At 41.1% G+C, this 16724-nt stretch overlaps 1 protein-coding gene across 2 annotated transcripts in view; it reads right to left on the bottom strand.

Annotated features, from left to right (window-relative positions):
* Window positions 1-16268, bottom strand: part of NPSR1 (neuropeptide S receptor 1) — a 199996-nt gene extending 183728 nt beyond the window's left edge. The window contains exon 1 of one of the 2 annotated variants that reach the window (XM_056520441.1): window positions 15907-16268. In XM_056520441.1, the coding sequence (XP_056376416.1) occupies window positions 15907-16047 (141 nt within the window). In that variant the 5' untranslated portion in view covers window positions 16048-16268. The remainder of the gene's footprint in view (window positions 1-15906) is intronic. The other variant, XM_056520440.1, reaches the window with a different exon arrangement.
* Between the last annotated feature and the right edge of the window lie 456 nt (window positions 16269-16724).

The following is a 16724-nucleotide window of genomic DNA, read 5'->3' as shown; positions in this document are numbered from 1 at the left end:
TGGCTCTGCTGACTGACGCTCCCTGAGGCTGCACTGCGTCTGCTTTACACCACTGAGTCTGTGCTGTGGTGACAGGACGCAGCTCAGCGAACGTCATCATCTGGAGGAGGAGGAGGAGCCAGAACATCAGCAGAGTGAGAAGCAGTCAGAGGAAGTATGTAGGAACTGAAGGGGGATGGGGAGGGGAAGGGTAGGGGAGAAAGAAGACATTGACAGTGCGGGGTGTCCCTGCTGCAGTTGTTTCTGCACATCACAGTGAATAGGAGGAGCGGCTTTACCCTCTGCCTCCTATGACTGCTGCTGTGCCGTGCCTGACAGCTTGCTTTCAATGAGGACAGGCAGCAAAGGCGGCGTGACACAGGGGCCCTTATGAAGATGGAGTCCGCTCATGACACGGGGCCACTCATGGAGATGGGGGCACTAGGCAATTGCCTAGGTTGCTCCGCCCTAACGCTGGCCCTGGGTATGACATATTTCTGATACATAAGTTGAGGTACACTATAAATGTGAGACCTTTCTTTGGCCATTTATGTGCCAAAATCTGGCTATTCTATTACATGCAAGGCTTGTAATTATATTTATATTGAAAGCTGTGAATGGTGAAAATGTATTGCAAACTGAAAGTTTTATTTAAAATATCTTTTAAAAGGAAGGGGGCAGACACTTCAACTATATGATGCCCTGAAAATTTCTGATAATGGCCCTGTTTGAAGAGCTCTGTAGCTCGGCAGAATGGATCAACTCAAGGTTTGAGCTTTAGTGAAAATGCACCACCTCACTGTTAATCTATATGTTCCAACATAATTCATGTCAGATAGACAGTTATTCACATCATTGCCATTTATTCTTGTACGGGACTATAGATCAACAACATGTACATGGCACTGGGTGAACAAAGAAATAATAAGGCCGGGCATTATTTTACCAGTATTTAACCCCCACTTCAACTCACAATGACACCATAGTTGTCCATTCCCATGCCAATTCCTCTAGTCCTTGTCCCGGTCCTTTAGCAACCTATAACTTGCTATTGGAAGCCACATTAGAGGTTATGGAAATTCTGAACTACAATTCTAAGCACCTTTTATGCTGTTAATAAACAGTCCAGGCAATTCTCAGTATTTTTCTTTCAGCTAACCACAAATGCCCGAGCCGTAGACATGAAAAAGTAAGTGAATAGATAAAACTAGCATACTGTATATATAATTACGATGCTCACCATTTCTCAGTGATATTTTTTTTTAGCAACTTTTCCTCATACTATCTCCAGGCAAAAACTCCAGGAGTAGAAATGCTGTGGTGAGGATAAAATCTTTTTCTCCTAATTTACACCACAAGCGTGGGAGTTACAAGCCAGATGAGAACATATTTACGAAACTTCAACAAGACACATGCATTATTATTTATGTTATACAATTTGTGCAGGTTGTTAAAATATCTTATAACAGCTGCATACTGAATTAACATGAAATTCTCATAAACTGTGTTAAACACCTTATTTTAAATAGTTAATTTAATGACTAAGCAAGCGGAATTATTATTGTCAGTTGTGAAAATACTAGTTTGACACAGTGTATTAGTCCCCTGCTGTGTTTGCATCAATGATATAACTTTGAAGTTGAGAGTCTCTTCTGATCTTTTTGATTCTGTGTGTAATGTATTTCAATTCCAGTTCTTGAATATTTTCTAATTAGAAATCATGTTAAAAAAAGTCTTATGAAAATTAATTCTAATTAATATAACTACCGTAATATAATGTACTAGTGAATATAGCAAAAAAAAAAAAAGACACAAAGCTTTACACTGTTCAGGTAGTGAACACACACAAATTCTATGTACTGATTCAATAGTGAGCTTAGGAGATGAGAAGGATTTTGAGAATTCTAAGAAAAAAATATCAAGAGACAATCCTTCATCAGTAAATATCAGTATATGCTTCCAGTTATTGACAAATTTGGGATTCATGGAATAAATCTGTTTTCCTGTATATAAAATCAGGGAGGTACATATGGAGGTGCAGTACAGCTAAATTACAGCTCCATGCAAAACAAAGCCATCATTTTGCCATATTACTCAGTACAGGACCTGCCACGAAGGTCACTTAGTTTGAGGTTGTCCCTATTGGTGCTTCCCCCCCTGATAAAACAGTTGACTTAAACAGGGCTGATGTTGACTGAAATATTTATTGGGTATTTACATCTAAAACAGTTTGCTAAGTCGCCAACTAGAGGTGAGAACATTATAGATTTGGTATTTACAAATGAGGATTGGGTGTCTGAAGCTAAGATTACAGAAAATTTCAATTCCAGTGGCCACCAATGTTTATGGTTCGACAGGAAAACTGACTGTGAGCAATCCTATACTAAAACCAAAGTCATATTTTTTTAAATACAAATTTCAAGGAAATGGGGGCATATTTCGAGTAAGCTGACAGCATCAACTAAAAAGTCTTGACAACGTACATTTATATTCATTTTAAGGTTTAAGTTCAAGTTCCACAAAGGCTTATGCTGAGGCCAAAACAAAGCACATGAACTTAAAAAGTATTTTTCTACCTTGAACAGAATAAAAATGTAAGTTATTGAGAATTTTTTTGTTCAAGCTGTCAGGGAACTTTTTTGCAATATATTTTATTGGTGTCTTCTGAAGTCTTGCATCCACAAGGTACATAATAAACATGAACAGAACATCCCCGAAGTGCAGTGTGCAGAGCAGAAAAGCAGGGTGGATGTCTCACCTAGGCGACAGCGGCCGTTTCCCGCCTGTTGGCGTTTCATCAGGCCGCTGGTGATGTCATCCGGCTTCAGGTACGTGCTTTTAGAACAGTGCAACCATGAAACCAGTAAACAATGCGCATGACAGCAAAACATTGAACCCACACCCAACTGTTAAAAAATGACACCTAGAACCTGAATATTAAAGAAATACATTTAACTCATTCCGTTCATTTAAGCCTAGCAGACCGATGGCATTGAGCCTAATAATCCATCTGGCTTCAAAACGGAGCTGTTGTCTATGGTGGTCACCTCCTCTTGGGGGATTATCTACCCGTTCAATTCCTGCAAATCTAACAACATTGGGATTACTCTCATGATATTCATCGATATGTTTAGTGAAACGGGATGCTCCTACTTTTGTTTTTAGGGATCTAAGATGTTCTTTAATGCGTTGATTTATTTTTCTTTTCATCTTCCCTATATAAAAAAATTCACATGGGCAGATTAAGGCATAGACCAAGAATAGACCACAATGCTTTCCAATATGGTGACTCCTGGTACAGACAGAGACAGGGGATGGCTATAGGCATGCCCATCTTGAGCACATATGCCAACCTGTTTCTGTCTGTACTGGAGAGGAAATACATTTTCACCAGTGCCAAACCTTATGTCAATCATATTAAAATGATTTTAGGATTTTTAGATTACAAATTTGTCATCTGAGAAGGCAAAGAAAAATTGTTCTGAGTTTGTTGCGTTCCTCAACTCTGTGAATGAAATGAATATGACCTTTACAAGCGTATTTGGGGGTTTGTCCTTGGATTTTGTGGATATTAAAATTGAGATACAGGATGGCCGGCTGATCACCTCTGGTTACAGAAAAGACATAGCCAGAAATGCTTTTCTTCATTCTAGTGTCCATCCGTAGCATAAGAAGAAGAGCATACCCTACAGTTAGCTTGTACAACTTAAACGTATAAATAATAATCATGATACATTCCTGGCTCAGGCTGATGAACTAAAAAGTAGACTGCTCGCTAGAGGCTACCCAAAGCAGGTAATTGATGAAGCAATGGTAGGGGTTAATAAGAAAACACAAGAACAACTGTTGAAACAAAACAAGAACAAACAACAACAAAAAACTATGAGGTTTGTTTTTTCATTTGAAAACACTTTAATAGGACCATTAGAAAATAAGTTTTGGTACATAATAGAGCAGGATCCACAGTTGGCAGAGACTGCCAGAAATTACCCCCTTTTCACTTATAGGTGAAATAAAACCATAGGGAATAAAAAATATATATATTTAAAAAATCAAGCAGAAAAAGCAAAAGAAAAGCAATATAAGAACTGGTAACAATTCTACAACCGACAGGAAATTACCGTTGTGCTAATTATTCAGTATGCCACTGTAATCTAGCCCAAGCATCATTCAAGCTAGGAGCTGTAATAATAAAAGTAACAAAACTGATTACCTGTCAGGCCTTTCGTGGACTAAGCCTTAATCTGCCCTTGCAGATTTTTTTAAATGGGGAAGATGAAAAGAAAATGTAATCAACGCATTAAAGAGCATCTTAGATCCCTAAAAACAAAAGTAGGAGTGTCCAGTTTCATTAAACATATGGACAAATATCATGAGAGTAATCCCAAAGTTGATAGATTTGCAGGAATTAAACGGGTGGATAATCAGCCAAGAGGAGGTGACCGCCATAGACATCTATTCCGTTTTTCCATGGTTGCACACTGGAGCAGGATGACATCACCAGGGGCCTGATGAAACGCCAACATGCGTGAAACGGCCACTGTCGCCCAGGTGAGACGTCCACGCTGCTTTTCTGCTCTGCACACTGCACTTCAGGAATGTTCTGTTCATGTTTATGTACCTTGTGGATGCAAGACTTCAGAAGATACCAATTAAAGAAATTGCAAGACATCGCCTGCTGGTGAGTGCGTTTTCGCTTCTTTATACATATCATTCACGTCAGAGACTGCCACTTAAATTGCACCACTCAGCTAACCCCGTTGTTGGCTTACCACTTTTGTTGCCCACGTGACCGCCTATGAGACGTGGGCAGTCACAAGTTCTCACTACCTTACTTTGGTTATTTACTTTTTTAATCTTTTTTTTTTTTTGCCATAGCATTTGACTGCTGGCTTGCTGACCGTCACCTGATAGCACTAAGTTAAGCAGCAATGTCAGGCTGCTGCTTCCAAAGCCGGCAGGATATTGTCATGTATCAAAAGAGGCATGGACTCAAGGGACAGGGACATAATACTCCCCCTTTATAAAGCATTGGTACGGCCTCACCTGGAATATGCTGTTCAGTTTTGGTCACCTGTCCATAAAAGGGACACTGCGGAGTTAGAAAGGGTGCAGAGACGCGCGACTAAACTAATATGGGGCATGGAACATCTTAGCTATGAGGAGCGATTAAAGGAGTTACAATTGTTTAGTCTTGAGAAGAGACGTTTAAGGGGGGATATGATAAACGTATATAAGTATATTAATGGCCCATACAAAAAATATGGAGAAAAACTGTTCCAGGTTAAACCCCCCCAAAGGACGAGGGGGCACTCCCTCCGTCTGGAGAAAAAAAAGTTTAGTCTCAAGGGGCGACACGCCTTCTTTACCGTGAGGACTGTGAATTTATGGAACGGTCTACCTCAGGAACTGGTCACAGCAGGAACAATTAACAGCTTTAAAACAGGATTAGATACATTCCTGGAACAAAATAAGATTAATGCTTATGAAGAAATATAAAATCTCATCCCTTCCCCAATATCGCGCCACACCCCTACCCCTTAATTCCCTGGTTGAACTTGATGGACATATGTCTTTTTTCGACCGTACTAACTATGTAAGGGATGGGTACCTTTATTTTGTGCTGTTAGACTTTTCTTTTTTTATGTTACAGGGATATGTAGAAAGTGGGGGGGTCTGAGCGTTCAGGCACCCACTGATCTGTAGATATAGCCAGGTGACGTTCAGGCCTGGAGAAGTATGTGCTGCTGTGTGCTTCACTCCATGGCTCCCTGCAATCTCCATTTTAGTGATGGACCAGTCCCATAGACATATAATAGAGCTCTTCTCATGCATGCAGTGGGACAGAGATCTCAGGGAGCTGGGGTGTGAAGCACATGCCAGTTTTATCTATAAATTGTGTGTGTGTGGGGGGGTAAACTTTTGAAAGGTCCCTGCAAAGTTTTTTTTTTCATAATGACAAGGATACTTTAAATCCTGAGTAAGGGTAGAATAAAACAGTAGGAGAACCAAGTGGACACTATTAAAAATTACCATCTTAACCTCTTCAGGACGCAGGGCGCATGGATACGCCCTGCATTCCGAGTCCTTAAGGACGCAGTGGGAAATCCGGTCCCCACCGCTAGCAAGTTGGGAACCGGAGCCGGATGCCTGCTGAAATCATTCAGCAGGCATCTCGGCATATCGCCCAGGGGGGTCATCATGACCCCCCATGTCCACGATCGCAGCACATCGCTCATCAATTCAGATGAGCGATGTGCTGTGATTCCATTCCCCGCCGCTCGCTGGGCGGGGATCGGAGCCGAATGTCTGCTGATTTAATTCAGCAGACATCCCGGCAGTGTGCCGGAGGAGGTCCTGAGGACCTTCTAAACTGGCGATCGCTGCAGTCCTGCAGCGATCGCCGGTATAGGAGGTCCTCAGGACCTCCTCTGGCACACTGCCGGGATGTCTACTTACCAGCGTTCTGCAGCGGTTCCGCGTCATCAGGGTCACGTGTGATGTAATATACACCACCAATCACCATCCGTGCTGTACTGGGGGCTGGCATTGTGGCCACCCCCTCAGTACAGTTGTGATTGGGTGGCCAAAGTGGCCACACCAATCACAGTGTAATGGGAGGGGATGGTGGGGGCTAGGAGCATGTTGCTCCATTCTGCCCGCCATTTCACAGAGATCTGGCGAGCAGGATGGAGCCCCGTGCTGCCCACCATCCCCTCACTGTAAAAAAAAGTGCCCCTTGCCCCCTTTCTGTGGCCCCTTGGCACAGAAATCCCCAGGGAAAGCTTTAGATTTTTTTTTTTTTTTTTGGCGCAGATCTTTTTTTTTTTTTCCTAAGCATGTGTGTTATAAAAGTTAGTTATAAAAGAGCTGTCCGCCACCGTTTGTTAAAGCCCACCCGCCGCTGATCAGTCCCGTAGTACTAATCAGCGTTTTTTTTGTGGTGCCGGCACTTTTTTATGCGTTTTCTAGCTCTTTTTTGCACCCATAGGCGGTCCGTGCCACTAGTTGCAGGCGTGTACTGTGTGGCCGGACCGTACCTGTGTGTGCAGCCTGTCCCACTGCTGTCAGTGATTTATCACTGATCAGCGTATTTTTTTTTTGGGTTCAGGCGGGTGCATTTTTTCGGGTTTAAGCAGTTTTTTTGATAAAATTTTTCGTTTTTTTTGTGTGGGGGTCTGTGTACAAGCCACCAGCCACTGTTCTGGGCTGAGTGGCCGGACTCCCACTGACTTCTGCGCCCCCTGCCGCTACAAGCGCTAATCAGTGCGCACACCACTGATTAGATAAACGCTTTTTTTTTGGTGCAGGGTCTTTTTGCGCTAGAAGTCCCTTTTTTTTTTTTTTTTTTAAGTCCCGTTTTTTTTTTTCTGTTAGGGTGGGTTAGTTTAGTTAGGTTAGGGAGGGTTAGGGCGGGTTAGGGAGGTAGTCTCGCACCACACCACACACAGCACATACACCAATAAAGTTTCCCCCCCCCCCCCACACACACACCCGTATCCCCATTAGAGTAGGGAAATGGCCCCCAGAGCTTTTTCGGCGGAGGAGGCATATGCCATAATTGCCTATGACACCGAGAGTGGCTCAGAGGACGATGAAGACCCCACCTTCCTTATTTCATCGTCCTCCTCATCATCTAGTTCTGATGATGAGCCACCAAGGCGGCGGAGACGCCGCCGTGCGGCGCCGCAAGCCTCCTCTGTCCTTGACCCTGTGCCCCATGCTAGTATGAGTCCCCTTGGCACTCATACTAGTGAAGCCCCCCTGCCAAGGTCACTGGTACCTCGTACCGGAGAACTTGTCTGGGCTGAGCCAGCGGACTGCGAGCGCGTGATTCCTGAGTTTGTTAGCGACTCAGGAATCAAGATTAACATCGCCGGGTTCACTGAAAAGGACTTTTTCAGTCATTTTTTCAGTGACAACTTTGTTAATCTAATGGTTAAACAGACGAATCTGTATGCCCAACAGTTCGTCGCCGCTAACCCGGGCTCACTTTTAGCTAGACCCGGCGGCTGGACTCCAGTCGATGCAGCCGAAATGAGGACCTTTTGGGGCCTTGCGCTGCATATGGGTCTAGTTAAAAAACCCAGTGTCAGGCAATATTGGAGTGGGGACATTTTCTACCAGACCTCGCTCTACAATATGGCCATGACACGTCCCCGGTTATTATGCTGATAATGCAGCATGTCCCCCCAAAACTGATCCCGCGTATGACCGCCTGTATAAAATCAGACCGGTCATCAATCACTTCGTGGCCAGATTTTGGGAGGCCTATGTCCCTGGAAGGGAGGTCGCTATTGATGAGTCTCTAATCAGCTTTAAGGGGGGACTCAGCTTCCGGCAATACATCCCTACCAAGCGAGCGCGGTATGGCGTGAAGATGTATAAACTTTGCGAAAGTACCTCCAGGTACACGTTTGGGGCCTTTTGCACCCATTGCTAGATAAAGGTTCCCTGGTTGAACTTGATGGACATATGTCTTTTTTCGACGGTACTAACTATGTAACTACATGTTACCACCTTTACGTGGATAACTTTTATACTAGTATCCCTCTCTTCACATCCCTCGCCGCCAGATCCACGGTCGCTTGTGGGACAGTCCGGAAGAATCAAAGAGGCCTTCCTTGCTATCCCCTGCAGACTCCTATCCCCTGGGGTGAGTCCTGTGCCTTTTCCCATGGGAACCTGTTGTTGGTCCGGTATAAGGACAAGAGGGATGTCCTTATGCTCCCCACTATTCATGGGAACGGCAGCACCCCTGTACCTGTGCGAGGTACCGTGGGACCGGTCCTCAAGCCCGATTGCATTCTGGACTACAATCGGTATATGGGGGGAGTTGATCTTTCTGATCAAGTCCTCAAGCCATATAACGCCATGTGGTACAAAAAAGTTGCGGTCTACATGGTACAGGTTGCCATGTACATCGCTTTTGTACTGTACAAGTACGCTGGCAACACAGGGACATACCTGCAGTTCCAAGAGGAAGTTCTAAAGGCCCTCATCTATGGTGACCGCCAAAGAGCGGGTCAGAGCACCTCTGGAATTGTGGGCGCCCGGATCGTCCCTGGCCAACACTTTCCAGGTGTGATCTCCCACACTGGAAAGAAGGGACGATCTCAGAAGAAATGCAGAGTGTGTCGCAAGAGGGGGATTCGGAAGGACACCACCACTCAATTCGACACTTGCCCCGATCATCCGGGCCTCTGCATAGGCTCCTTCAGGGAGTGTCACACTTCCATGGAGTACTAAATTTTCCATCCTTTGCCCTAATTTTCACTCCAATGTACCAGTCCAGAGTACATTGTCTTCCAAATTTTATACCAAACCCCCCCCCCCCCAAAAAAAAAAAAAAATAACCTTTTTCCCAATACCCCCAATATCTTTTTTATTTCTTCCCCCTAGAAAATGGGTCATGGGACACAGAGTCAACAGCATTGGAGGTTTGCAGTTGCCTCAAATGCGCAACGCTCTCCCCCCACCTGAGCGGGTTGCGCATTTGAGGTAGCAGAATAGGGACGGCCCCACACATCCCCTTCCCAGAATGAGGATTCAGAGTATAGGGTTTGGAGCGGGCATCATTCTTACTTTTGGCTGTACTTTGGATCATTCTGGGAAAATAATTGGCATATCAGTACTAAAATTGCAATTTTCTTCCCCCCATAGTACACTTCATCCATTCCTGGAAAATAAATGAAGGGAACACCCGTCTGTTCCAAATCTCCACTTCACCCTATACACCTTCCCTAGGGGGTGTAGTTTGTAATAGGTTCACATGTGGGTGTTCCTTTCTTGTATTTTTCTCTGAATGTATGTAACTGTTATGTCCGTAACAAACATCCGCCTCAAATGCGAAGAGTTATCGCTGAGCTCTGTCGTATTTCCAGGCGACAATTCGGAGTCACATGTTAGTTGTTTCTAGAAAAATGAAGCAGAGCATAGGTTGAAAATTGCAATTTTCAAAAGCTACCCTTCATCCATTCCTGGAAAAAAAATGTAGGAAACACCTGTGCATTCAAAATGTCCTCTTTACCCCTATACCCATTCCTCAGGGTGGGTACTTTCTGTAATGGTGTCACATGTGGGTGTTTCATTTTTCTATTTTCCTCGGAATGCATGTAACCGTCAGCTACTGATATGCCATAGGCCACAATGACAAAGTGACCTCTATGACTTCTGAGCCTTGTTGTGCGCCCGCCCAGCACGTTACCCCATATGTGGATGTATTTTTATATTCAGGGGAAAAGCCCTCCAAAATTTGCAACCCAATTCCTCATATTACCCCTTGTGAAAATGTTAAAAATTGGGTAACCCCAGCATTTTACTGTAAAAAAATTAAATTTTTCAATTTATGGCCCACTTTTCAAAAAACCTGTGAGGTGTTATTTCCCACTGTACTCCTTGTTACGTTCATTGAGGGGTGTAGTTTCTAAAATGGTGTCACATGTGTTTTTTTTTTTTTTTTGCTGTTGGGGGCTTTATAAATGCACATGACCCCTGACTTCAATTTCAACAATATTTTCACTCCTTCTATTCTGAGCATTGTAGTACGTCCACAGAGCAATTTACATCCACATATGGGGTATTTTTTTTCTCAGCCAAATTTTTCACTTTTATGGCCCACTGTTCAAAAAACCTGTGAGGTGTAAGTACTCACTGTTACGTTCCCCGAGGGGTCTAGTTTCCAAAATGGTATGCCATGTGCTTTTCTTTTTTTTGCTGTCCTGGCACCATAGGGGCTTCCTAAATGCGGCATGCCCCCAGAGCAAAATTTGCTTCCAAAAAGCCAAATGTGACTCCTTCTCTTCTGAGACCTGTAGTGCGCCAGCAGAGCACTTTTCACCCCCCCCCCATATGGGGGTTTTTCTGAATCGGGAGAAATTGGGCTTCAAAATTTGTGGGTATTTTCTGCTTTAACCCTTTGTAAAAATGTAAAATTTTTGAGAAACCAAGCATTTTAGGTAAAATATATATATATTTTTTTACATATGCAAAAGTCGTGAAACCCCTGTGGGGTATAAAGGTTCACTTTACCCCTTGTTACGTTCCCCAAGGGGTCTAGTTTCCAAAATGGTATGTCATGTGTTTTTTTTTTTTTTTTGCTGTCCTGGCACCATAGGGGCTTCCTAAATGCGGCATGCCCCCAGAGCAAAATTTGCTTCCAAAAAGCCAAATGTGACTCCTTCTCTTCTGAGACCTGTAGTGCGCCAGCAGAGCACTTTTCACCCCCCCCCCATATGGGGGTTTTTCTGAATCGGGAGAAATTGGGCTTCAAAATTTGTGGGGATTTTCTGCTTTAACCCTTTGTAAAAATGTAAAATTTTTGAGAAACCAAGCATTTTAGGTAAAATATATATATATTTTTTTACATATACAAAAGTCGTGAAAGCCCTGTGGGGTATAAAGGTTCACTTTACCCCTTGTTACGTTCCCCAAGGGGTCTAGTTTCCAAAATGGTATGTCATGTGTTTTTTTTTTTTTGCTCTCCTGGCACCATAGGGGCTTCCTAAATGCGGCATGCCCCCAGAGCAAAATTTGCTTCCAAAAAGCCAAATGTGACTCCTTCTCTTCTGAGACCTGTAGTGCGCCAGCAGAGCACTTTTTACCCCCCATATGGGGTGTTTTCTGAATCGAGAGAAATTGGGCTTCAAATTTTGGGGGGTATTTTCTGCTATTACTTTTTTTTTTAAATGTAAATTTTTTGGGAAACCAAGCATTTTAGGTAATTTTTTTTTTTACATATGCAAAAGTCATGAAACCCCTGTGGGGTATTAAGGTTCGCTTTACCCCTTGTTACATTCCCCAAGGGGTCTAGTTTCCAAAATGGTATGCCATGTGTTTTTTTTTTTGCTGTCCTGGCACCATAGGGGCTTCCTAAATGCGGCATGCCCCCAGAGCAAAATGTGCTTCCAAAAAGCCAAATGTGACTCCTTCTCTTCTGAGACCTGTAGTGCCTCAGCAGAGCACTTTCTTTTCACCCCCATATGGGATGTTTTCTGAATCGGGAGAAATTGGGCTTCAAATTTTGGGGGGTATTTTCTGCTATTACCCTTTTTAAAAATGTAAAATTTTTGGGAAGACAAGCATTTTAGGTAACAACATTTTTTTTTTTTTACATTTGCAAAAGTATGAAACACCTGTGGGGTATTATGGTTCACTTTATCCCATGTTACATTCCCCGAAGGGTCTGGTTTCCAAAATGGTATGCCATGTGTTTTTTTTTTTTGCTGTTTTGACACCCTAGAGGCTTCCTAAAGGTGACATGCCCCCCAAAAACCATTTCAGAAAAATGTTCTCTCCAAAATCCCCTTGTCGCTCCTTCCCTTCTGAGCCCTCTGCTGTGCCCGCCGAACAATTTACATAGACATATGAGGTATGTGCTTATTCGAGAGAAATTGGGCTACAAATATAAGTATAAATTTTCTCCTTTTACCCCTTGCAAAAATTCAAAAATTGGGTCTACTAGAACATGCGAGTGTAAAAAATGAAGATTTGGAATTTTCTCCTTCACTTTGCTGCTATTCCTGTGAAACACCTAAAGGGTTAAAACGCTGACTGAATGTCATTTTGTATACTTTGGGGGGTGTAGTTTTTATAATGGGGTCATTTGTGGGGTATTTCTAATATGAAGACCCTTCAAATCCACTTCAAAACTGAACTGGTCCCTGATAAATATTGAGTTTGAAAATTTTGTGAAAAATTGGAAAATTGCTGCTGAACTTTGAAGCCCTCTGGTGTCTTCCAAAAGTAAAAACACGTCAATTTTATGATAGAAACATAAAGTAGACATATTGTATATATATATTATATATTTTGAATATCCATTTTCCTTACAAGCAGAGAGCTTCAAAGTTAGAAAAATACAAAATTTTCATTTTTTTCATCAAATTTGGGGATTTTTCACCAAGAAAGGATGCAAGTTACCACTAAATGTTACCACTATGTTAAAGTAGAATATGTCCCAAAAAATCTATCTCAGAATCAGAATGATAAGTAAAAGCATTCCAGAGTTATTAATGTTTAAAGTGACAGTGGTCAGAATTGCAAAAAAGGGCTCAGTCCTTAAGGTGAAAAAGGGCTCAGTCCTTAAGGGGTTAAAGGCAACTGATTTCCTGTGTCCTCAAGGCCAAAATGGGCTGAGTTCTTAAGAGGTTAATCACTTGCAATGAGGAAAATACAATAGGAGAAAATTCCTTAAAATGCATATAATATGGAAAAACACCACAAAAACTACATCTTAGGGGTGCATTTTTTTGTGAAGCCAAAATAACACCATGCTAAAATTATGCAAAAAGAAAAAAACAACCCTATAGGGGTATTCCAGGCAAAAAAAATGTTTTATATATCAACTGGCTCCGGAAAGTTACACAGATTTGTAAATTACTTCTATTAAAAAAATCTTAATTCTTCCAATAGTTATTAGCTTCTGAAGTTTTCTGCCTAACTGCTCAATGATGATGTCACGTCCCGGGAGCTGTGCATGATGGGAAAATATCCCCATAGGAGCTACACAGCTCCTGGGACGTGAGTCATCAGAAAGCAGTTAGACAGAAAACAGTTGAGAAAACTCAACTTCAGAAGCTAATAACTATTGGAAGGATTAAGGTTTTTTAATAAAAGTAATTTACAAATCTGTTTAACTTTCCAGAGCCAGTTGATATATATATAAAAAAAAGTTTTGGCCTGGAATACCCCTTTAACATCTGAATGATATAGGGCAAATGTGTATACATTGGTCGCAATACTGGGGAATCAGGACTTGCCACTAATGCCAGCCACTGGCGTGGTCACCAATGTCTGATGATCACCCTTTAGATGCTAAGAAAAAAGTAGTTTTTTGCATCTAAAAGTATATGTGCCGGCTAGCTCAGGGTGCTGATTGGAACCTCTATGGCATGATCGTGGGCTCCTGGTCAGCTTACCTGCCTCTGTGCCATCGAATTGACACTCTCAGTACACAGGCAGCCTCAGCAGTCTGCATAAGTATATTGCTGAAACCACTGATCAAGGCTATGCTATGACATATGTTGAACAATGTTTGCATTTGAAAGATTATAGGTAATAGTAAAAATAAACAGAAGTAAATATATTTGGTATCGCTACATGCCAAAATGTCTGAACTACTAAAATATAATGTTAATGAAACAACACAGTGAATGGTGTAAACATGAAAAAATACCAAATCCCAGAATTTCTAATTTTTGGTTACTTAGAAAAGAAAAATAATTAAAAGTTATCCAAAACTCCCATTAAGAAAATATGGTACCAATAAACTTGCAGATCAAAGTCTAAGAACGAAAGGAAAAGGTACATTTTAAGCATACTCAATGAAGTGGGTATCATTGTAATTGTATTGAACTGCAGAATAAAGTACACTGAGTAGAAATAAAACACCTCACAAGTTGCAATACTGCATTTATTCTTTTGCAATTGAAAAAAGAATAGTATATGCACTCCCCCTGTTAAAATCTTATTTTTATTCAATCCATGAAAAATGATCCAGCAGGAAGGGAAGAAAGAAAGACTACGGCAGCTGTCGAATCTGCAGGCAACAAGCTGTTTTGCGAAAACCCTGCTTCTTCTGGCTGGCCAGAGGAAGCAGGGTGTCTGCGAAACAGCCTGGTGCAGCAGATCCGGCAGCTGCCATAGTTTTTCTTTCTTCCCTTTCTGTGGGATTGTTTTTAATGGATTGAATAAAAGTAACTTTGAAAAGGGTGAGTGCATCTACTATTCCTTTTTCCATTGCATTTGCTTTTAAACACTGATACTGTTTTCAGTAGTTTGCACCCCCTAAGTGCTTTTTGCTCCACATGGCTGCCTCTTGTGTTTAGCGCATTAATAATTAAATTCTCCACTCTACTATATTGCATTTATGCAGTAGTGTCACCCACATTTTTCTCTGTGCTGTTGGCATTTATATTTTTATTTCACCCTACAAATGATCTTTTTTTTTTTTGCTTTGCTGTAGATTTTGTGGTAAAGTGAGTTATGTCATTACAAAGTACCCTTGCTCCTGTATAGAACAAGCCCTCATATAACCCTGTAAATGAAAAATTTTAAGACATATGGCTATTAAAAAGTGAGGAGGAAAAAAATTAACATGCAAAAATAAAAAATCACTGGGTCCTCAAGGGGTTATAGTATCTTACACAACTGACCTTCCTATAGAAAGCTTGTGTAGTAGGTAGCTTTTAGACTTCATTAAGTCAGCTCACATGATAAAGTTATGGTTGGGAGAACATGTTGTGCTTTAAATTATGGAAATATCCTACAATACAGTAAAAGCAATGCTTCTAGGGAATGTGTCTGTAATATGGCACCCAGTGAAATATACTAAACTTATTTTTTCTCTTGGATTCCAAGTAGGTCACAGAGTAAAACCTCTTTATGCCTCCTTATGAAACTGCAGAATAAATTGGTACAGTATGGGGACATAAACTTTCAGGAGTTCAGTAATAGTGACAATAAAAACAATGAAGCTAAATAAACATCAATAGTTTTGTTGCTTAAATGTTACAGAATTAAGGGAAAAGATAAAACAGCTATTTACAGGTCTGAAAAAATCCCTTAGATTTGCATGAGCCATTTATGAAATATTCCTACTCTTTATTGTTTTTTTTTACTTATGTATTTATTAATTTTATCTTTTTATTAATGTTTACATTTTGAATTATAAACACAGACTACAAATATTATTACTGATTTACTCTAAATGTCTCTATTTCTTAAACATAGATGCTGTTACTAGTATTACTTATAAGAGTGATTTTTTTATACTAAGTAAAAAGTTATCTAAACATCTAACCTTTCATTGAAACAATAGACAGTTTGTTCAGATGGCCATGTAAAATTCTTAATGAAGAAACACATAAATCACACTCTATGCCGAAATCAAAGTATCAAACGCATATAAATGCAAAAATATATTACCTTAAAGGAGGTGTAGAAGGATTGCCAGTCATCTTCCCCATCTGTTGATGAAGTTGTTGACAAGCAAGATGTAATAATGAAATTTGAGCTTCCTGTGCTACCATTTGTATTGACACTTGGTTCAGTAAAACTAACTTGCATTGCAGGATCTGGCTGTGCAGCAGCTAACCGCAGCCTGTCTTTGGAGTGAATCCGATGCAGAAAAATGAAAAGGACAAACGTGAACACAGTCTCTATGCTCTACTGCTGGCTAACTGAGGCATAGAGCTGGAGAACAGCTTCATTTGTGCAGCATCAGAAGCCTCTCTCAAGCTGTACTTGTCAATATTGACAGACAGTGCTCTGTAATAGGACAAAAAGGTAGCCACTTGTACCAGAAGTGCAGCTGACACATGTTAGGTACATAAAATGCATTTCAAAACATGACTCACGGTATTCTGCTGCAGCATAGAAGATCATATATGTACATTTCATTTCTAATGGACTCAAAGAAGCTAACATCATTTTGTTCCTGGAAAATGTGCTAGTATAATGTTTATTATAACATAATGATGCTTTACCACTCCTTCAAGTTGAAAATAAAATGACATACTATTAAATAAAAAAAAAAAAACAACAAATATGACATCTTTTTTTAATTAAGAAAAATACAGCATTTACATCACTTTGATCACAGTATCTAGATGATGACAAACTGTAAAGGGTCTGTAAAAGGGTTCTGTAAAAAATTAGAAATGGCACTATGAATATGAATGCAAATATTATATTATAAAGAGTACCTGTGTAGAGGGGGAAAAAAAAGAGACCAATACCAGCGC

This window comes from Hyla sarda, chromosome 5 (genome assembly GCF_029499605.1).
Source record: "Hyla sarda isolate aHylSar1 chromosome 5, aHylSar1.hap1, whole genome shotgun sequence".
Lineage (NCBI taxonomy): Eukaryota > Metazoa > Chordata > Amphibia > Anura > Hylidae > Hyla > Hyla sarda.
The sequence above is the reverse complement of the archived record's forward strand: the minus strand, read 5'-3'. Positions and strand labels throughout refer to the sequence as shown.